Source organism: Hippocampus guttulatus, chromosome 3 (genome assembly GCF_054856545.1).
Source record: "Hippocampus guttulatus isolate MCC_2025c chromosome 3, RoL_Hgut_1.0, whole genome shotgun sequence".
In the NCBI taxonomy this organism is placed as follows: Eukaryota; Metazoa; Chordata; class Actinopteri; order Syngnathiformes; family Syngnathidae; genus Hippocampus; species Hippocampus guttulatus.
The window spans coordinates 19,906,443-19,927,953 of NC_141263.1; the positions used below are offsets into that span (position 1 = coordinate 19,906,443).

The following is a 21,511-nucleotide window of genomic DNA, read 5'->3' on the forward strand; positions in this document are numbered from 1 at the left end:
CACACACATGCTGCCCCCTCCACATGCAGCCTGTGTGCCAATGAGGGAAGAGCAAAGGTGTGGCCCCACCTCTAACCATGCCCAAATATACTTCATTTGGTGCACTACTGTAAAATGGAAAAATAACTTACTAATGATGAATGGCAAATGATTGATTTACGTTTGCTTGTTAGTGAACAGGCATCATCAGTTCTGCCTGCCAGACATCATATATCACAAAACATAAGACTAAATTCCAAATAGAAAGTAGACATTCGGAAGACTATTTTTCTCGTTTAAATAAATAAATTACAAGTACTTTTTGCTTCCCAATACAAATGCCATTGATTTACGTGTCATGAAGACGAAGTAAATCTGTTTGACACCCTGTATTGCCTGACATATTCCACATACAAGAAACCGCCACTGTTAGATTAGTAAACCATCCTCGCGGTAAATATTTTTTAAAAAAATGTTAAACATTCGCAATTTAAATGTCTTAGTTGTCATGTGGGTATTACGCGGTCCTTATTGCATGTTAAGCCGTAGCGTAGTTTAACCAAATTTGCAGATGCGCTGGGGAGGGGCGGCGGGAACGCACAGTGAGTCGTAGTCGACCAAATTCACAAACGCGCTGATCAAGACCATTGCCTCGGAACGAAAATGACGACGTGCCTGTTTTCACGCCAAGTGCAGACCACTTTCTGTTATCAAATTGTCAAGGGCAGGCAACTCCGTGCGCCAGAATGCTCAGAGAGCCGCAAAGCGGCGCCAAGCACGTCGGTGCGAAAAATTAAGTTGCAACCGTATTTAATACCAAGCGCATGGGTGCCAGTCTACGAGGATAGGGCCTGTTAAGTTTAGCATTACATATAATCATAAACGTCTTCGCGTTAGATGTGAGTGGGTGTATTTTTTTTCTTGCTTCTTGATAAAAGCGTCATCAAACCTCAAGACTTCTTACAGGAAAGAGCATCTTTGCCCACACCTCCAATTTTGTCACAATGATTGGACTCCAATTATGTTAGAGGTAATTAGCCTGTGGGAGTAGCATACTTTTTCCACCACTCACACTGCGACGTACAGTATACAAGTCGTGTTCCGTAAAAACATGAAAAGAGAACTGTATTATACTGCTCTTTTGTGGTGATGCGAAGATCAGATAACATCTTATGGCAAATTTATGCAGGAATTCAGGTAATTCTGCAGGGTTCACATTCTTTTTCTTGCTTGTCTGCTTATTCATAGAGCATATGACACACTAACCAAAAGTATTAGGACACCTGGTCTATATACACACAGAAAGGTAAATGATGGAGTTTTTCCCCTTACAATAATTTGGATATTTTATTTGATTACGGTAATCATTCCGCCCAATAGTTTTCTATTGCATTCCCTTATATTGTTGCAGTCTAGCTGCATCCACAAACAGTCAAAAAAATCAAACCAAAGAACACCACCGCGACTATCATTCGATAATCTTGTTGCATGAATGGGCGCTATCACCGGATGTGTCTAGCTGGATTAATTTCCCTGGTTGCTTTCACGGTAGATGGTCAAGGAACACGCTGACCCAAAACATGTATTATCTTGTGAGCACACCTCCCTTTGAATAGAAGATGTGTCAAATTACCAAATTTGATACTGTTTGAGCTGTTCTGTTCGTCTTGTCATGATACGCAGGGCGCTTGTAGCATCTATTGTGGTTTCGCAAAAGGTCATGAAAGAAGGGACATGATGTGCTCATGCAGATGGAAAGGGTTACTTTGTATCGCAGTTCGATAGATATGTTTGCATAAGGAGGCAGTAACAGTGTGTGGGGGTGGGGGGTGATTACCTGCATCACTAAACTAGACTAGTCACTGAACAGAAATTAAGATGTGTTTACGCCACACGCAATCTAATTTCTGTGACCACATTATCAGGCCAGGCGGCTCCGTGTGCCGAAACGGCCAGAGAGCCGCAGCACGGCCGCTAACGCGCCAGCACCAAAATGAAGATGCGCCCATTTTTACGCAAGCCGTACGGGCACCCGCCTCCTAGTGTAGGGTCTTTTATTTCCACAAATTACTACTACATAGTTTTCTCAGTCTTTGCACACGCTTTCAGCAATAATCTTCAAACATTCTGTGTTTATATAAAAAAAAGAAACCTCTAAGTGCACTTGAGCAGCGCCGCCATTCACATCTTGTCTTGCATCACATCTTCATCCTGCTTCTCCTGATGTACGCACTGACTCAGGCACAGTCATCATACACATTACATCGCGTTTGCCCATTAGGCTGGAATACTGTTGATTCCATTTTCTCACTCACCCAAAAAGCTCCGCAGGGCAATAACACTATCATTCTTTTAATTGTTCCCTTAAGGGCCATTTTCAAGCGGTGGCACTCATTTTCACATGCTACATTTAAACATTCTCATTAGAAAGGGTATTCTGCACAGTACATCACTGAAAATATCAAATGAGATGATAGTTAGAAATGATCTGATGGCATAACTCTGCTTATACTCCATTTTTATTTGTCGCATACATGGACAAAACGGCCAGAGGTGTTTATTTACTCAACTGAAGAGATTTACCAGCATCAATCAAGGAATAAAGTATTTATTAGGGTGCTGCCTTTGTTTGTACAAATACATTTTTTTCTAATAATACGTTTTCCATAATTCTTTCATGACGATATAATACATCCATCCATTTTCTGAACTGCTTTCTCCTCACAAGGGTTCGCGGTGACCATCTAATACATAACTAAATAATTTATTATCAATAATAATGTGTATTGTACTTTTTCACTTAAAACTGCACATTTGCATGTTATCCTCATGGGTTTTCTCCAGGTACTCTGGTTTCCTCCCACATTCCAAAAGCATGCGTGGCAAATTAATGGAACACTAAATTGTCCCTAGGTGTGATTGTGAGCACTAATAGTTGTACTGTATGTCTCGCCCTGCGATTGGCTGGCAACCAGTTCACGGTGTACCTACTGCTCGAGGTCAGCTGGGATAGGCTCCGGCATGCCTAAACTAGGCCCTTGTGAGGATAAGTGGATTAGAAAATGGATGAATTGATGGATTTATTTACGCCATAAATAAGAAATGAAATCGTCCATTGCATGGGGAAGGGAGGTGGGATAGTCAAAGGGATCATGATAGATTGAGCATTTTGATGTTTTTTTTCAGCGTGTAAATTAAGACTAAGACAATAATAATTTCTTTAAATGAAAGAAAACTTTATTACTCCGTTTTTATGAGAAGGTTGCAATTGTCTGTGTGTACCTAATGATTAGTTCATCCTTGGGCACTTTTTTTCTTCTTATCAGCACTTATTTTATGACAAATTCACATGAAATGGCTGTATCGATGATGGTCGGATAGCATCTGGGGCCGAGCCAACGGACAGGCCATTAGCTAATTGGTATTGAGGTGGGGCATGTGTGACATCACATCGCCTAATCTTTGGGTTCATGTTGCATTAGCAGTACCACTCGGGCGGAAGTAAAGGATCAAGAGGTACAGCATGAATAATGGAGTGAGAGATAGGGAGTGCTGACAAGAGAGCGGAGCCTGACAAACAAGCTCTTCAAATGTAAAGATGACATGTTTTGGAGAAAAAAAAATCATCATTATGTGGAGCAGTGTTTTTCACTGCGTTGTCTGTGCAGTTGCCATCTGAAACAAACAAGATAATAATGTAGCCATTAGTATCCGAATAGGGCTAAAATAATGACAATGACTCATGTTAAATCCCACAGCCATAAGAGGCCCAAATAGCTTGAAGATAATTCAATTTTTAATATCCTCTTATGCAACAATTTTCAACAACTAGGGTTTCCAGATAAGTAATGTTTTTGGAGATGCAATGATTCCACCCAACAGCAGTGATATGTCAAATTGTTTATTTTAATAAAATAATTACGCCTTATTTTTAATATTATTATTATTCATGAATTAATCAGAAGTAACTATTACAATCAAACTTTATTTATATAGCACTTTTCAAACCTAAAAATGCAACCCAAAGTGCTATGCAATTAAAACTTCACAATTACAACATAAAAACATGACCCCTCCCCCATCATACACAGATATATATCCCCACAAGCATGCCTATGCACATGCACACACGCACACACGCACACACACACACACATTCCCTGGTGACCCTGACAAGTTCAGGGTGTACCCTCCCTACTACCCGAAGACAGCTGGAATAGGCTCCAGCACGCCCACGACCCTCGTGAGGATAAGCAGATTAGAAAATGGATAGAAGGGTGGTCGGTGATTGTAATAATCGACAGAAAAAGGACAACAGACATTGTAATTTAGAAGAATATACAGAGCACATCTAACAGTGGACTAGTGCGTCACCGATAGAATCCATTAGGGGGCAAAAGGAGAGCAAACACCTCCGGCATCCGCATGCGCAGAGAACGCGAAGAAGAAAACTTAAAGAAACGAAAATGATTGGTTGACATTTTCGAAACTGTGTTAGTTTTAGCCAAGTTTATTTTCAATTGTTCGTCCCGTTTTTGGCTGCGGCTATATAAATAATACGTGGCAGTGGTGAACTTGCCGAAAAGCGTAATGTTTAGAGAGTTCGCCCTAAGACGTCAGCATGTTAGCTACTAGCCGATGCTCTCTCCTCCACTCTGCAGTAAACTTCAACCGCTGGCGGACAAAATGTCTGTTCAACGAGCTCTGGTGGACTGTACCGTGCTGTCCCTACAAGATCCCTGCGTGTTTTATCCATGCTGTAAAAACTGCTTTTGCAGAATGGACGTGGAGTCGCACGACACGACGAGGTAAAAGTATCAAAACCAACACTAACCATGATTGCTCTTGAGAGGAGTGAGTCCTAACCGTAAATTGACATTCTAAATTGTTAAACAAACAAACAAACAAAAACGGTATAGTGATACCAGGCTCATACAATTAAGTTAATAGGAACACATTTAATGACGTTTAAATTGAGATATCAACACTTGACATTTTTAAACAAATACAATAACAAGGAGCTTTAAAGTCACCGTAGTATTTATTACATTCTGTCAAAACACCAATGTTATTTGTTATTGCTCTGGCTTTAACTGAAAAGCTTGTTAAAAGCTTTTAGAAGTTGTGTTTGTACAGTGCTCCCACAACACACACACACAGTCTATATTGATATTCTCGTTCATGTGATGTTCTGCCAAATGTCTCGAGCTAGAAACTGAGCTGCACTGTACTAATGGCAGGGTTGGACAAAAACGTTTTTTTAAAACAATGATACAGGTTTGTTCTATGTGCCCCAATTAAGGAGAAATTTCCACATGTTAAAATCATCTCAGGAGGCTGCCATTTTGTCCTGTACTGCGACTTGTCTTAGGTTTGACACCTGCGGTCAATTTAATGAGCTAATGAATTTGTTGACCATTTTGTACCTCTATTCACGTTTCCCCATTTTTGTGATTCTACCAAAGATCCAGTTGTTCCAAGTGTGCCTACAGCTGTGTCAGAGATCATCTGGAGTACAGATATCGTCTTTCACTATTGGTGACCAGGGACACCAGTATATTTGGAGTTACGGTGTTTGGCAGCTGCCTGAACCCATTCTTTGGCATTCCCGCAACTCAATTTCAAAGGTGAGAGGGCATCCTTCAGGCTGCGGTCGAAGAGGATTAAACAACTTCTGCAAATATAGTGAACATTTATCTGTTCAGACAATGTTTGAAGGATCATTTTAACAGTCTCAACTACCATACAAGTGTATTGATCAGTCTGGCATTCATTTGTGCTTTGACAGGGTATTGGAGAAGTCGGATGGACCATTTGAAGCATCAACCAGATCCAAAGTGTTGGCAAGGGCCGTCGAGGACTGTTTTGTTGGCAGAAATCTTGTTTTTGGAATAAAGGTGTGTTGGAAGTCTTGTATTAAAACAATGCCTGTCATGTAATTGCAGTATGTTTGTGACCCCGGCGCTCTGTGTGCTCTGCAGGTGACAGATTCAAAAAGTTGCCCATGGTCAAAAGATCATAATCCGGATGCCTTTGATCACAAGGACATGGCACAGTTTACTGCCACCCAGCTGATTTTCCCTAAATTCGCAGGCCTGGAAGGCCACTCTGTCCTTAGGTACTATCGACTCCTTCAGAAAGCAGAAGAACATCAGCGAGAGTCTGTTGATCCAAACAAGACCTGCGGGATCCTGACAACACCGCTACTACAGATTCCTCAAGATTCTGCTGTCGGCAGCTTCAATAACATCACTCTGTCCCGTCTTTTTTCCCACGCCCTGCAAAGGTAATGTGTGTGTTTTATAAGAATATAGCTGCAGCATTTAGGCAAATAGTGATTGAACAGTAGATTGGAAGCAATGTCTTGAGAGTTGTCGTCGTATATTACGAGGCAGGCTTTTATTTGCACAAACAGTGTGATTGAATTCAGACCATGACCTGTTACAAAATTATTAAATGTAAAATTGTTGAACAATGTTTTCATTATATTCATCAAGTCAATAACTCAGTACTTAATTACATAAATCAATTAAAAGAAATGAATGAATAATTATATTTTAATTAACCAATATTAGAAGAATGCAGTATTAAAGCAAGAAATATTAGTCTTCTTGATAATGTAAATTCTCAGTGAGCTGGATTAAAGTCTGATGCGACAGTGCATCTGTTCTCTGGCCCGAATATTACCACCGGCACAATCTCATGAGTCTTCATCATATGCTCTCATACAGTTGACACCGCTCTAAACTTTCAGCCCGGAACGACATTCCGTTTCCCCTCAGCGACGATGATTTGCGCGCGGTAAAGCCAGCGCGGGTGCCTCGTGCAAATGGAAGTGTCACCTCCAGTCACATTTGTTCTGCCTCACAGGTCGCAGCACCACGATGGCAGCTTAACTCCCACGCCGCCATGGCAACAATCACTGGGACTTGTTACTTCATCTGCCGAGCAGGAAGAAGAAGAGGAAGACTGCTGCACATGCGATGACAGCCAATCAACTGGCAAAGAAAAAGAACGGAGCACTTTTTTTGACACCCCGCCATTTTCTCTATGCTGGCCTGCCGAAAATGCCAACTCCTCCATTTTGAACCATGTGACGCCCCCCAAGCCTTCACGTGTGAATTATCCACTGGCCTCTGAGAGTCAGGCCTCCAGACAACAGAATGATTCACCGGTGTCGTGTTCATTAGTGTGGGAGGATTTGCCTTTTTCGGAGAGTCTGACAGCGTTTTTGAATGAGGAAGACAAATATTTCTCCATGATAAGAGACAAAAACTTGCCCAATGAATCCATTTCTACATGTACCAATAACACAAAGCCGCCAGGAAGTAAATCCCGGATTTCAGCGGACGTTGCTAACACTCGTGTTCTGAATGAAGACGGTGAAGAAATCTACAATTGTTCTCTGGACCTGTTTGGTTTAAGTTCAGTGGATCCACGCGAGGAAGACGTGCAGCCTCCGAGACATCAAAACTGTGTCAAAGGAGCCACCGCTCATAACACACCTTCTCGAGGCATGACAACCCACCGGGATTATCCGCAACGTCTCGACTTTATCCCATCATCTCAGTCTACTCCCATTGTTAGAATGCGTCCTTCCTCCTCCTCCTCATATCCTTTGTCATCCACTAGACATAAAAACTTTTCAAAAAGACGATCCGGGAAGCACAGTCTTGCGATCCTGGGAGGGATTCTGAACAGGAAGCTGGCAAGTGAATGTGATGCACCTCAGAGCCAATCAGAGGACAACTTTGTCATTGTCCTGCCCACTCCTGCTGAACTCAAAGTGGAAAATTGTCGCTCTCAGGAAAATCCGCCATCAGATCCAGCGCAACCAAAGCACCATGATGCAGCAGTATGGGATAGAAACACACAGTTGGATCACACAATCAATGAGATGGCAGCTCATGGTTCCTTGTTTAAAGACCAAACATATGATTGGTCCAGAGATCTCTTCTCGGACTCCGTCTGAAAACCTATGTCCACTCTTGCTTTTATTTAAATGATGGAGCTGACCAATTACAAGTAAATGAAATTTGGTAATTTCCCACAGCACAGTAATTTGCCCCGGCATACTGTTTGGGAATCACTGCTAGAGAAGATGGATGTATTTATTTATATGCACAGTGCACTTTTCGATCTATACAGCGTAGACATGTTTTTTTTAAGGTAGTGAAACTGCTCACTCAGAGAGTGTGTCTGTGTGTGTGTGGTGTGTGTGTGAAAGAGAGAGAGGGAGAGCCAGAGAGAGGATGATGTTCATTTTGCCTCTATTTGTAAAACTCTCCCGCAGCAGTTTCTTTTCAGCGGGTTTCGCAACCTGTATGATTGCAATTTAACAGAAGAGATTAAATAAATGTATGAAACCACACAGGCGTCTTACTTGTTGGTGCTGTTAGTGTTTTAAATTGAAATTATCACCCTCACGTACAAACCCAATTCCAATGACTTTAGGATGTTGTGTTAAACATAAATAAAAACAGAATACAATGATTTGCAAATCATTTTCTACCTACATTTAATCGAATACACGACAATGACAAGATATTGCATGTTCAAACCGATACACTTTTTTGTTTTTAGTAAATCATTAAATTTTAATTTTATGGCTGCAAGACGTTCCAAAAAAAGCTGGGACAGGTGGCTAAAAAGAGGAATGCTCATCATACACCTGTTAGGAACAACCCACAGGTTAACCTGCTAACTGGGAACAGGGCGGTGCCATGATTCACGATAAAAGGAGATTCCCTAAATTGCTGAGTCATTCACAAGCAAAGATGGGGCATGGATCACCTCTTTGTGAACAACTGCATGAGAAAATACTCAGTTTAAGGACAATGATCCTCAACGTTTAATTGCTAGGAATTTAGGGATTTCATCTCCTGTCCATAATATCAAAAAAATCGGAGAATCCGGAGAAATAACTGCATGTAAGCGGCAAGGCCGAAAACCAACATTGAATATCCATGACCTTCGATGCTTCAGGTGGAACTGTATAAAAATTAAAAAAACACCATAAATGTGTAAAGGATATCACCACATCGGCTCGGGAATACTTCAGAAAACCAATGTCAGTAAATACAGTTCGGCGCTGCATCCTTAAGTGCAAGATAAAACATGGCAAAAGGCACCATTAATGGTGAACGGTACAAAGAGGATTTGGAGAAACGTGCTGTCATCCAAGCAGCATCTTTTTCATGGATGCCCCTGCTTATTTAAGCAAGTCATCGCCAAACCACATTCTACACGTGTTCCAACAGAGTAGCTTCGTAGTATAATAGTCCGGGTACTAGACTGATCCGCCTGCAGTCCAGACCTGTCTCCCATTGAAAATGTGTGGCACATTATGAAGCGTAAAAATATGACAGCAGAGACTTCACACTGTTGAACAGCTGACGCTCTACATTAGAATGGGAAAGAATGCTCAACACAACGTCCCAACTTCATTGGAATTGGGTTTGCAAAGATGATAAAACACATGGTTGCATTTGGATACGTATATGAAGATGTGGAAAACAGGTCCTGGTCAAAGGTGGCAACTGACAAGCACAAATACTAGTGTCCAAAAAAAGAAGAACAAGTGATTCATCTGGAAGCACTGTTAGAAAGTGCACAACGGGACAGTCAATGTTGACTTCTCGCATTAGGAATTCGTTGGAAAAACATCAACTCTTCACGATGGTCCTTATGGGGGCTACTTGTGTCGTTGTTGTCCTGACAGGCAAATAATTGGCCAGACGAGTCACGTGCCACCCGACCGATAGCGGAAGTAGCCATATAGCTCGCGACTGCGAAACGTAGCGAACGTCGATACGAGGGTACGACGCTAGCCTCACAAAGTTGTCAATGTGAGAACTCTACAGTCGAAGAGATGGATACAGCAGTCATATTTGTTTTCATGACGGTTACCTTTCTGACCTCGCAGGTATGTGTGGGAGAGGGAACAAAAAAGCGGGGGCCGAATGGATTTGATGACCACTTCCATAATTATGTCAAATCACAGTCGGGCGGTGATTGAAGGCGTTGTACATGGAACGTTAAAGAAGACGCGATAAACGGCCCACATTATGATATTTATGTTAAGTACATACTGTACATTAATTAGAACGGTGTTATATATGCTTTATTGTCAAGCAGGGGAAGAAAGACTACTGACAAGTTTTGTTTTCTCTTTACTTGACCCTCATTGCGCATGTGTGAATACAATGAGATTTTTTTAATGGTAAAATATATTTGGGGGGGGGGGGGAAACTGGTTTTTGTGTGTGTGTGTGTGGGGGGGGTGATTGTGTCACCTTATTCATGTCGACAATTAAACTTTAGTCTGTTTCATGACTCGTTGGCAAAGAGGCTTCTCAGTAAACTGAACCATACGTCTGCATTCAATCGAAAGCAAGAGTATCAAACTTGTTTTCCTCACGGTGTACATCGTACTGATGGTTGCACAAAGGTCGTCGAATCACATATATGCATAATTGCAAGGGTTGTAATTATGAAAGCACGCCCCAAATTATGGGTGGCATACATCACTCCCCCAACTTCACCCCAGAGAGACCCTCGCTATGATTTGTTGGGAGTCCTGAAAGCTTAATTAATTACTTTGTAAACATTTACAGGCTATTAGTTGTCAATTACTTTATTTCTCATCTGTTCTTGAATCTTTTGGCTCGTGGTATTTTGTTGCAGCTTTTAAAAAAATATTTTGACTGACCTTATTTGTCAGACAGGTTTTATTTAGGTGATTTCTTAATTGAACAGGTATGAATGTTAGCAAGCTCGGGTGTGGCCAGTGAAACTGAACTGGAAAAAGTGATTCACAACAAAATTATGGTTTTAACAAGAGGGACATATTTTTTCCACACAGGTCAGGTAGCATTGAATAGTTATTTTTTCCTCCGTAAAATAAATTAAATCTCCATTTAAATCCTGTTTTATGTTTAGATAGGTTATCTTTGTCTGACCTTTAAATGTGTTCGGTGATCTTAAAACTGCAAAAAAGAAAAAAAAACAATTTAGAAGGGACACATACTTTTTCATCTCACTGCACCTTGGTTCTAAGTTTTGGGTTTGGTTCAAGGAAAGAATACTGCATGTCTTGTGAAAACAGGTACTGTAAATTTACAGATATTTAAAACAAATCAATAACAGAATTATCATCAATATAATCTATAGATCTTGGTCCTACCATTACATAATTGCAGCTGCATTTTATCATGATCCTTTTTTTATGATAAGACTAATGGAACTAGGTTTTGAAACAAAAATCAAGGAAGTTTTGTTCATGCTTTCACGGTCCACCTAAAATGATGTGGAGCTCTTGACCTGACTGATCAAAAGCAGTGGTTCGCAAATCTTTACACCAAGTACAAATTGTACAACCTCAAACAACATTTGGTTCTCCAAGTACGACCATCATGACCAATGTTAAAATATCGCAGAGTAGTAGGCCCAAGTGTTGATCAGAAACGAGTCATAGGTTTTATTCCTGAAAAGTTATCGTGCTGGTGGTGTTTGCTATGTCAATTCGCTCTTTCTCTCAAGGAATGACACAGAATTACAACTTTTGGTGTTTGCCACAATATTGTTACACATGGCCACAACAATGTCTAACAAGTTGTCATTTGGATGAAATGCAATTGAACTGTTCATAACGTACTTTGAATAGTGATTTTTGTGTGAAACGGATACTCATTCTGCACCCTCCCACAGATAAATTGCCAAGAGGCTATCCTGCACATTGCAAGCGCAAGCACAGAACAGGAATTTTGCATCCTTTACAATCACTCATGGACCCCCCTCCCGGAAAGCCTTGATGCTACTGTAAGCTTGTCGCCTTTAAAAAGTATCCTTACTCAAATAATAATAAATATGTTTTATTTGGAGCACACCTCATATTTAATGTTCATCTCAGTGATACACAAAAGAGATCGGAAAAAGAACATTTTGGCCTGTGACACTTTGGACTAGTCTGCTGGAATAGGCTCCATTTTAGCCCTGGCCCCAATGAGGACAACCAAGATAGAAAATGGATTGATGGATGAATGTCATTTGTTAAATGCTCTTATTGGTTCTGCTTCATTAGGAGAGCAAAATTATACACGCCAGTATGATGCAGTGTGGTTAAAAAAAAACTACAAGAGCAACATTAAATATTGTTTGTGTACCATTCTGTGATGCCAAGCTAATATTTTCTTTCAGAATCCTCCCATGTTATCTTATTAGATTGTGCAGGTGAGGTGATGATGTCATATTTTTGTCTTGTGTCGTTTTAGGTGCCATACCCAGTAGTGAACTTGACATCCACAATGCTGTGTGATCCCTCGGGTGTCAGTCCAGAGGTGGTGAAGGGGAACGCGGTGGTGGTGATGAGGGGGGACTGTACTTTCAGTCAAAAGGCTCTGGTTGCTCAGTCCCTCGGTGCCACAACATTGCTCATTGCATCCAACATAACCCTGGTAATTTGTTTGTTTTAGAGCCCATCTCTGAAGGTTTATAATTGTCTTTCTATTAATGCCGCAAAAAAAAAAAAAAAAAAGCAGCAAAGTCCTCCATGAATCTCCTCAATCACTTCAACATTGTTCCTTGGCACCAATCTTCCACATGAGGGTGCCAAAGCACGATATAAGTATTGTACAAGCCTTCGATCTCAGCGCAAACGCAAAAACAAAGAGGAGGATTGCCCCCCCCCCCCTTAAAAAAAAAAAACAATAAAATCCAAAATCCACAGAAAGGTGATGTGATGTGAACTTTCAGGCATATTTTCCCCAACATCTTGATGAACTCGTAATCTTGCTACTTTTGGGAAATTCCATTTTGGAATAGCTCTGTATGTGCGTCAGCATACAAATCCAACAAGATGCAGAAGTCATTCTGCAGTAAATCAGAGAGGTTCACAGCCTCAGCATGTACAGGTTTAGTCAATGTAGCGTACATGAAATGGAGTTGACACAACAAAGTCGCAGCTGTATTGAATGTCATCTGATCAATTTACCATTTCAGATCCCTCCATCGGCCAATGACTCAGAGTACTCAAAGGTCCAAATTCCTCTGGCCCTCATGAGGTACAGGGACTTCATGGAAGCTCAACGGGTCAGTCCCCCCTTTCCTCAGAAGTTTTTCAGCCTTCAAGTTTTATTTTTAATTTTTTCTGTTGTCACTGAGCAGCAAAAAATTTGACCCTTGCTAAATGATGTCACATTTCAATCAGGTTTTCGGTGATGAGATGCAGGCAAGGCTTTATGCGCCGCCCTCCTCTTGGATCGACGGCAGCATCGGCATCATGCTGCTGATCTCCATTGTTACCGTTGCCTTAGGCGGCTTCTGGAGCGGAGCCTGTGAGAGGTCAGAGTTCAGTGCAAGATGAGCTGAAAATTTTTTTCCCCTCTCCGCGAATCGGCAAATCAGTGGTTAGGGACCCTTGATTTAATGGGAATATTTTTTTCTATAAGTTCAGGATTCTGTTTATAATTTGTAACATAAATTATCAGTTTACAATATATTGAAAAATGTAGTTTAAATGTAACAAAACACTTATTATTATTATTATTGTAAATATAATAATGTATTTGTGGCAGGGAGCGTTTGAATTCGGGTGCAGGAGGAGAAAACGGAGACAACAAAGCAGAGAGCGGAGACATTGCCCTCTACTCTCCTTGCAAAGTGTTTATCTTTGTCGGCCTCATGTTTGGCATGCTCTTCCTCATGTATTACTTCTACAATATTCTAAGTAGGTGGGATATGAAAGGAACAATTTTCAATCAAAACATTGCAATTATTTTGACACACTTTTTGCTTTGCCCCAGTTTATGTCATGATCGCCATATTCTGCATTGCGTCTGCCACCGCACTCTTCAGTTGCATCGATGCGGTGTTGGAGAAATTGGGCTGCGCCCACGGAAAGTATTTGCATCTTTATATCTGACATTTCTAGCCCTGAGTGGCACAAGTGAAATTGTCATGGAAGGCTTCCTTTGTTTAATCCTTGTTTTCCTTTTCAGCTTCACCGTTTTCAATGCCAACTTTTCATTGAGATCCCTCATTTTGGCCTCTGTGTGCATAAGCATCTCTGTGGTCTGGGCTGTCTACAGGAATGAAGACAGGTACTTAGTATGCAACCAAGCGAACGGCGAGTCAGGGTTGCCAACTTAATGACTTTGTTGTTACATTTTACCACTTTTACAACTCCTCCCTCGAGTTTTTTTAAAGTGACTTGCAACAAGTGACTTGGTGTTGTTGGAGACTTCGTAAGACTTTTGAAGACTCTTTTCATCGCAAGTGATGCTGAGCCCTTTGCTTTCAGACTGTTCAACCGCCCCTGGCTAATTTGACAGTATCACTTCCATCCCCTCACTCCCTATAAATTAAATTAAAAAGTACATTTTCCAAATGCAATTCCATCGCCATACGTCAGCATCAGTGTAGTATACTTAATTTGTCTCAAATGGATAATTATAAATTGCAATGCTCAGATTGTACTCGACAGACTGACTTTTTGTCGTAGTGTGTTCCAGTAAATGCATTACAACACGGCCATAGTAAAAAACAAAACACCCTTGCAGAAGTAGCATAAGGCACACACGATTTACGACAGTCTCACAGGAGCTGTGTACACTGTACAATATTAATTAAAGAGCCATTCAAATTCAGAGATTCTACTGTACCAATTTATTTTTTTTTAAAAACCCTTAACAATGAGTGTTAAGAGCATGTTGTGTTTTCTGAAGGTGGATCTGGATCTTGCAGGATCTTCTGGGCGTTGCTTTCTGCCTCAACTTCATAAGGACCATCTCGCTCTCCAGTTTCAAGGTAGAATGTTTTTCGCATGTAGATGAAACCAAAGCAAATAGATTTCATATTAGACAGCGTATTTGTATGAGCATAAAACAACAAATGGAAATGTTTTAATCCCTGAATAGGTGAATCTATGGGGAAACACTGTACCTCAGAGCCACATTATTATCACTCCTGTTATTCTCTACTATGTCTGCCAAGGATGTTGTTTTCATCACCTTTGACCCTTTGTTAATCGTGAGCAGGACTAAACGAACCCAGATTTTATGATTGTGTGGCTTTCCTTTTTTAAAATGTATTTTTTTTGCTTGCACTGACAGATCTGCGTGATTCTCCTGACCCTTCTGCTTGTTTATGACGTCTTCTTTGTTTTTATCACGCCTTTCTTCACCAAGGTATCACATGTCCATGTACATTATGCAAATTTGGGAGGGAAACATGATCATCAGATGTCTGCTTGGCATCTTTTCACAGGATGGCGTTAGCATCATGGTGCAGGTGGCTTTGGGCCCGGGTGCATCAGAGGAGAAGGTAAAGCCTCCATGTATTTTTTTTTCTTACGTTTTTAGGCCAAAATGTACCCAAGTGGCTCTCCCCTCATTTCTTTTCTTTTGCCACATTAATTATTTAACATTAGTTGCTACTATCCCACAGGATTTATTGAGTACAGTAGAACATTTATTATTGAATGTTCCAGGCTACTGCTACACCTCCATTTTGAAAACACGCTTTCCCGTAGAAAATAGTTTGACTGGATAATACTGGTGAATAGGGGTGGGGGGGGGGGACGTGTCCAGTCTGAACCAAGCATATTAGCACTACATCTATCAAATAAATATACTGTACGGTACAATTAGAAGAAACTATTTAACATCCAATGCTGGTATTCTTTATTACCAGAAGGAGATGACAGACTAGCAAGCGATACAAAAGTGTGTTTGCGCTTCATGACTTATTGTTATTTTTTGTTCAGGCATCTGCTATGGTCATACAGTAGCTGTGTTTTGTTGTCAATAAAGAGTTTACTGACTAATGTCTCCTGTTAGCAAGGCCATAATCTGGGCTAGTTTGTGGAAGGGGCTAACTGTAAACACGATGGTGTGCCGGTCACAGCGCAGGTAGGAAGAGACAGAACTCAAATTTGCGAGTTAGGAGCGTTTACTTGAACTGGTATTTCTCATGGAAATAGACATAAAATAAATAATATTTATAAATTTCTCGATGTGTATATAGTTTGCAAAACAAGTCACTGTGGCCCTCACAATGACTGACCATGAAGCTGTTAGGCGGAGCCATCGTGTACAAAAGAGCAGCATGCGATAGTTAGCGAACCTCTTTAGCTCACAAGCTTCAACCTAATCTTGGTGTCAATGTGTGGCTTGATTAACATCTGCACTGCCTGTTGGCGACTTAACTGTGCACTGGGGTTTGGCGGGGCTCTGTCACAGAGACGAGGTAACGTTGTGGAGGTGCCGGCTGAACCAGAGACTCCCACTGAGACAGTAAGACTAACCATTTTTGGAATCTCTTCATGAAGCATATGTGCAGTTGATTGTTGATGATGTATTTTTGTTTCCTTTTCCCTCCAATCCCATGCCTCAGTTAGAGACCCTCAACACAAATGCCTCCCTTATAAATAATAACAAATAGTGGTCCTATATTTCAAACACTACTCATCACTAAATTTCACAATACTAGTAAGTTATCCCACCATACAGTAATCAGATTTTATGATATAGAATGTGACTTTGGGGAGGGGCGGGATTGTCATGCAAATGGTGACAATCTGGAGGTCATGTCACCATTTGTATCAGGTCATTCACATCTCTGTATCAGACTGCTAATGAATGGCACTCACTCACAGACACGCTTTCGACTTGATGGGTGGGCAACTACTCCAGAAAAGCAGTTTTGCATCTGTTTGCAAGTTAAAATAAGCATTTTGTGCCTCATATATGAATAGCAATACTACCAACAGCCATTTATGCGGCAAGCTCCATGTCGTGTTATCATTGTAACACGGACCTTTCTCTCCGGCGATGCCCACTATGTTAATTTTACCTTTGTCCTCCGTGGCTTATTTACAGTGTAATTAATGTTATCTTACTAACATTGTTACTTAGATGACTGTTGAATTTGTGGTTTATAACCATGGTGACAAGTACAATATCTTGTTACATCCGTATTGTTTTAGATGTTAAAAAAAAAAAGTCAGATTGCTCAAACAGTTAAAAATCTAGCAAAAATAGCACAGGTCAACATTTCACACATTTTTTTAAAAAGAGTTGCAAGTAAACTTTTTTTAGAGGATTTTTTTTCACTGATGCTGAATCTGTCTTTGTTTTTTCTCTTGCACATGAGGTTTTCATAATATAATGAATATTATGAATTATGGGTTAGATTCAGAAATGTGTGTGTGTGTGGGGGGGGGGGTCTGAACCCTCATATTATACCTTACAACACGGTAAAAACTGTGTTGCGCAACTTTAAGTTCAATTTTGACAAAAGATGAATTACTGGATGTAGTTTAGGCCACTTTGTCCTGTTTTTTTTCTTTTCAATATGTTAGAATGATAATGAAGTCATCCATTAGCAAAACTGCATCCATCTGTAGGACAGCTTAAGGAAGCAATTTTGTAGAGTAAATTAATGTCCTCTGTACATTAAATAATATAAAGAATTACATTACAGCTTCCTGTCGTGATGCGTGTCCCGTGGTTCTCAGCCCGGGCTCAGAACTTGTGTGGGATGCAGTTTTCCATTTTGGGTTACGGAGATATCATTGTGCCAGGTGAGTGTGCCCACTTCCATCTCTACTCATAATTAGACGCGCATGCTGATATTTAATGATGTCTTTTGATTCATCAGGCCTTTTGGTGGCTTATTGCAGCAGGTTTGATGTTTGGATCAACAGCACCAAGAAGATCTATTTCTTCAGCTGCTGTATAGGTACTTCCAAAATGACCTGCGTGTTTCAAGCCTTCATGACATTCACCCTCTCTACACTGTTATGTAACACGATTGAGTATCTCGGCTCACTGGAAGGTGTCGTCCTAATTTTCGTCTTTGTTTTTATCTTGCTCTCCCATCTGATGTGTAGCCTATCTGCTGGGAATGATAACAACGTTTGCTGTGATGTTGCTGTCAAGGATGGGCCAGCCAGCTTTGCTCTACCTGGTGCCCTTCACCCTGATAACCTCTGCGACAGTGGCGGCCTGCAGGGGAGAAATCAGGCAGTTCTGGAACGGGACTTCCTATGAGGTGAACAGAGTGATGGTGCACATATCTTCATTCTTCAATGTTGACAATGATGTGAGTGCTTTCACTCTCTGTAGTGACAATTTGTTGCTAGCAGTTTAGTGTGTGTGTGTGTGTGTGTGTGTGTGTGTGTGTGTGTGTGTGTGTGTGTGTGAGAGAGAGAGAGAGTCAGCGAGAGATTGGACAATGTGTGAATTCTATGAGGTGGTGTGCACACATATTGTTGTCCCACATTGTTTTTAATTTCACCGCGTGCGTGTGTGTGTTTTTTAAAAACAACAATAACCTTTATTTAGCTGTGTGGTTGTTGCTGACACGATGCCGCCATTTGAGCAGCGTGGCCTGAGCAACACGCGTACTGACTGACTGACTATGAATCCCTCCCAGTGAAAAAAAACATACAAAACCACAGAACTGGCAGGAATTATTTTCCAAAGTAAGTCTTTTATTTTTGGTTTGTTTTGCTGACACTGTCATCTTGCAAGGCTCCCGCCTCCCATGGCAACCATGGGTGTGCATCCGAAAAGTGACGACTCGTCTTCCTGTTTGTGAATCAAGATTAGTGGTGAAACAAAATATTTGTGTGATGTTTTCTGTTTTGAGATTATTGAAGCAAACCACATGACCAATTGACCAAAACTGTTAAATGACTAATTTTCTTTATGTGGGGAGTCTGCCACGTAAATAAATAAATAGAACTTAAGATTTGAAAAATCCATGTGTGGTTTGTATGAGAGCTTGAGAGACTGTGTGAGGGACTCTGCGTGTTTGTGAGGGTGACTTTGAGAGAATGTGGGCATGAGAAATTGCCTGTGTAACATACGTGCATGAAAGCAAGAGAGTGTCAAGTTGTAGGTTTGTGTTTTTGCTGGTAGGAGATCACATTGTGATGTGACTTTGTCTTCATCAGGTGTTGGATTCCTCACAAGAACCTTTGTTGCCAGGTGTGCTCCTCCTTATCCCTCCCAACAGCTCTTCTTTTGTGTCATGCCAGCTTCTTTTAACCCCCTTTCAGCTTCTTTTAACCCCCTTTCAGTTTCTTTGAACATTTTAACTCGTCCCCCCCTCCGTGTAGTGATCAAGAAAATTTTAACTATGGGCGCTTCTGTCGTTAATTCACCACTAGGTGTCCCTATGCATCCATCTAATTTCTATTGTGCTTGTCCTCATAAGGGTCAGGGGTGAGCTGGAGCCTGTCTCAGTAAATTTTGGGTACGCCTTTCACGAGTTGCCAGCTAATGGTACGGCACAGACAGACAGACAAACATTCACACTCGTATTCAAACATTCGGTTGATGTGGGAGGAAGCCCACACAAGCACAGGGTGAAAACAAAACAAAACAAAAAAAAAACCTTGACATTTGAACTCAAGACTTCTCGACTAGGCAGACATGCTAACTCGCCGTTGACTGTACTCTTTTGGTGTCCCTAGTACATGTTTTTTTTAAAGTTCTCGGAGAAGCAAACTAAATTTCTGAAACAATGAGATAGGGTAACTATGGAACAATGCATATTACTGGCATTTGCGTATTAGTTTATGGCCCACAGGCTTTTGTCCCTCTCACCCCTTCGCTCGCTATGCTGTTTAGCATTCATGTTGTCATCCGCATGCTATTAACCAGGGTGGGCTTGTTGCGGCATGGAGTTTGATAGATTGATGGATGCGTTGTCTGTCACCCTCACTCTCGTTGTTTCGTGGAAACAACAACATGGATTTTAATGTCTCCATTCTCTTTACAGAGGCAAGAAGTGACCACCCAATAGAAGCAGAACCGTGCTGACCTCCAAGTCAACTGTTGGAATTTCTTATTTGTATATTTTACTATGAAATTGACAAAGCAAGGGACAGTGATGTATCAATAGATTCTTAGATCAATATGGATTAATTTTGACTGCTTTGCAGAGCACATTATGTGTGGGAGTTTTTTGTAGCGTTGGAAAGGCTTTTTCAGTGCCTCTCATGATTTCAGGAAGAAAAAAAATCGGTCACATCTTTGCCTACACATCCTGCCTTGGAAATGATTGAACACATAATAATAGAAAGCACTTTACAAGAATTATGAGTGTAGGCTGGGAGAACCAAGGAAAAAAAACAGCCACAAGTTCCTTTTTGATAACTTTGGATTTCTGTGTTCGGCCTGGTTCATATGATAAGGATAATTAGCCCCTTTTTAACCCCGAACATCCCCTCCCAACAATTGTGAGGACACTTCTATTATCATAATGACTCCATAGATAATCACATCAGATATTCCTGCCATGTGTAGTGTATTCAAACTGCATGGACTTTTCCATGCCTTTTCTTTTTGTTGCTTTTTTTTTGCTAATAACAATCCACAAACTATCGCCACTGCTTCCTCTCTGTCCACCATGTTTGTTTACTCTCGTGTTATGTTTAATAGTGAGAGGTCTAGTGAGATTCCCCCGTCTGACACGAATGTGGTTTGTGTGTGATGTGTTGGCTATGCCATGTAGCTGCACACCACACGCTGTACATTCAAACCTGTTATATCTGTGATATTTTTTTTCGGCCATGAGTCGGTGGTCACAGATTTCGCAAGTCTGCCGACAATTTTAAAATCTTGCAGTGTGAACCAGGCTTTAGTTGTTTTTATGATGTGATTTGTTTGTTGCCTCATATTAAATTAACATGTATGTTGTAATGTGTTTTGCTGTAAATATCTTCCATACACCCTAAACAACTTTCCTTTGTGTTTGTATTTGGGAAACATTTTCGCCCCATAAGAAGTCATGGAAATAGATGCTGTCAAGAAACCCGAATTAACCCTGCAAACAGCTTTTTAAATTACATTAACTTTCATACAAGTATAAAAATAAGTCACCCTACAAACACTTAAAAGAAAACGAGCAACATAGAGGTGCAACAATTAATTACTCAACTACTGTACCAATAAATTATCAAATTGATCACTTATTTTTGATAATCTATTCATCGTTTAGACCTTGTTTAATTTGAAACTGCTAATTGGAATGTCAGTCTCTCAACAGTAAGAATTCTCAGATTTCTGTCTACCTTCATGAAAGCAGACTTATCCATTATTTATGTAAAATATTGACTCAAAATAAAAATGTCAATAATCTTTTACCTGTGTAAACTGTGGTCATCATTTTTGCCTATTTTCTGACCTGTTATAGATCAAACAAGCAAAAGAATTTGTATTTTCTGTCCTGTCAATTTAAAATAGTGTCCTGTTTTTTAATATGGAGATGGAAATTAAAACGTGTTTATTGTTCATCAGTTGATCGGCAGAACAATTGACAAATTAATCTATTATTAAAATAATTTTGCAGTCCAATAAAAGTAAAATCAAATATGGATTAAAGACACAAATAAGGAAAAAAAACTATTGTCAAGTTTAGCTCAGAATAGTTTGAAGTCTTCATGAAAAATTTCCCACTCAAAATGGATACTCATCCACTTTACAAGAATCTGTTATATGCGATCCCATGAGTCTTAACATGTC

The 21,511-nt window shown here is 40.5% G+C and overlaps 2 protein-coding genes across 4 annotated transcripts; both read left to right on the top strand.

Annotated features, from left to right (window-relative positions):
* The first annotated feature begins 4,422 nt into the window (after positions 1-4,422).
* ddias (DNA damage-induced apoptosis suppressor) lies at positions 4,423-8,348 on the top strand. Of its 2 annotated transcripts, none has more exons than XM_086107983.1 (5): positions 4,423-4,787; positions 5,445-5,606; positions 5,768-5,876; positions 5,961-6,265; positions 6,850-8,348. In XM_086107983.1, the coding sequence occupies exons 1-5, from the start codon at positions 4,618-4,620 to the stop codon at positions 7,949-7,951; spliced, it is 1,848 nt and encodes a 615-aa protein (XP_085964109.1). In that variant the 5' UTR covers positions 4,423-4,617; the 3' UTR covers positions 7,952-8,348. The 2 variants fall into 2 exon arrangements, with proteins under 2 accessions (XP_085964109.1, XP_085964110.1); XM_086107984.1 differs by lacking the exon at positions 4,423-4,787 and adding an exon at positions 4,807-5,350.
* A 1,399-nt stretch (positions 8,349-9,747) lies between these two features.
* On the top strand, positions 9,748-21,130 carry sppl2a (signal peptide peptidase like 2A). Of its 2 annotated transcripts, none has more exons than XM_086107333.1 (17): positions 9,748-9,904; positions 11,688-11,798; positions 12,251-12,433; positions 12,978-13,067; positions 13,186-13,319; positions 13,553-13,704; positions 13,781-13,877; positions 13,976-14,077; positions 14,702-14,783; positions 15,089-15,163; positions 15,243-15,299; positions 16,217-16,270; positions 17,460-17,559; positions 17,637-17,717; positions 17,869-18,080; positions 18,937-18,970; positions 19,767-21,130. In XM_086107333.1, the coding sequence occupies exons 1-17, from the start codon at positions 9,851-9,853 to the stop codon at positions 19,805-19,807; spliced, it is 1,659 nt and encodes a 552-aa protein (XP_085963459.1). In that variant the 5' UTR covers positions 9,748-9,850; the 3' UTR covers positions 19,808-21,130. The 2 variants fall into 2 exon arrangements, with proteins under 2 accessions (XP_085963459.1, XP_085963460.1); XM_086107334.1 differs by having other exon boundaries at positions 17,869-18,029.
* The last annotated feature ends 381 nt before the right edge of the window (positions 21,131-21,511 follow it).

Excerpts from the sequence above, each read along its gene's own strand:
- sppl2a (XM_086107333.1), top strand. The coding sequence starts at position 9,851 with ATGGATACAGCAGTCATATTTGTTTTCATGACGGTTACCTTTCTGACC. Across the intron at positions 9,905-11,687 it reads TTACCTTTCTGACCTCGCAG|ATAAATTGCCAAGAGGCTAT; the intron begins GTATGTGTGGGA and ends ACCCTCCCACAG. Across the intron at positions 13,878-13,975 it reads TTGGGCTGCGCCCACGGAAA|CTTCACCGTTTTCAATGCCA; the intron begins GTATTTGCATCT and ends TTTCCTTTTCAG.
- ddias (XM_086107983.1), top strand. The coding sequence starts at position 4,618 with ATGCTCTCTCCTCCACTCTGCAGTAAACTTCAACCGCTGGCGGACAAA. Across the intron at positions 5,607-5,767 it reads CCCGCAACTCAATTTCAAAG|GGTATTGGAGAAGTCGGATG; the intron begins GTGAGAGGGCAT and ends GTGCTTTGACAG. Across the intron at positions 5,877-5,960 it reads ATCTTGTTTTTGGAATAAAG|GTGACAGATTCAAAAAGTTG; the intron begins GTGTGTTGGAAG and ends TGTGCTCTGCAG.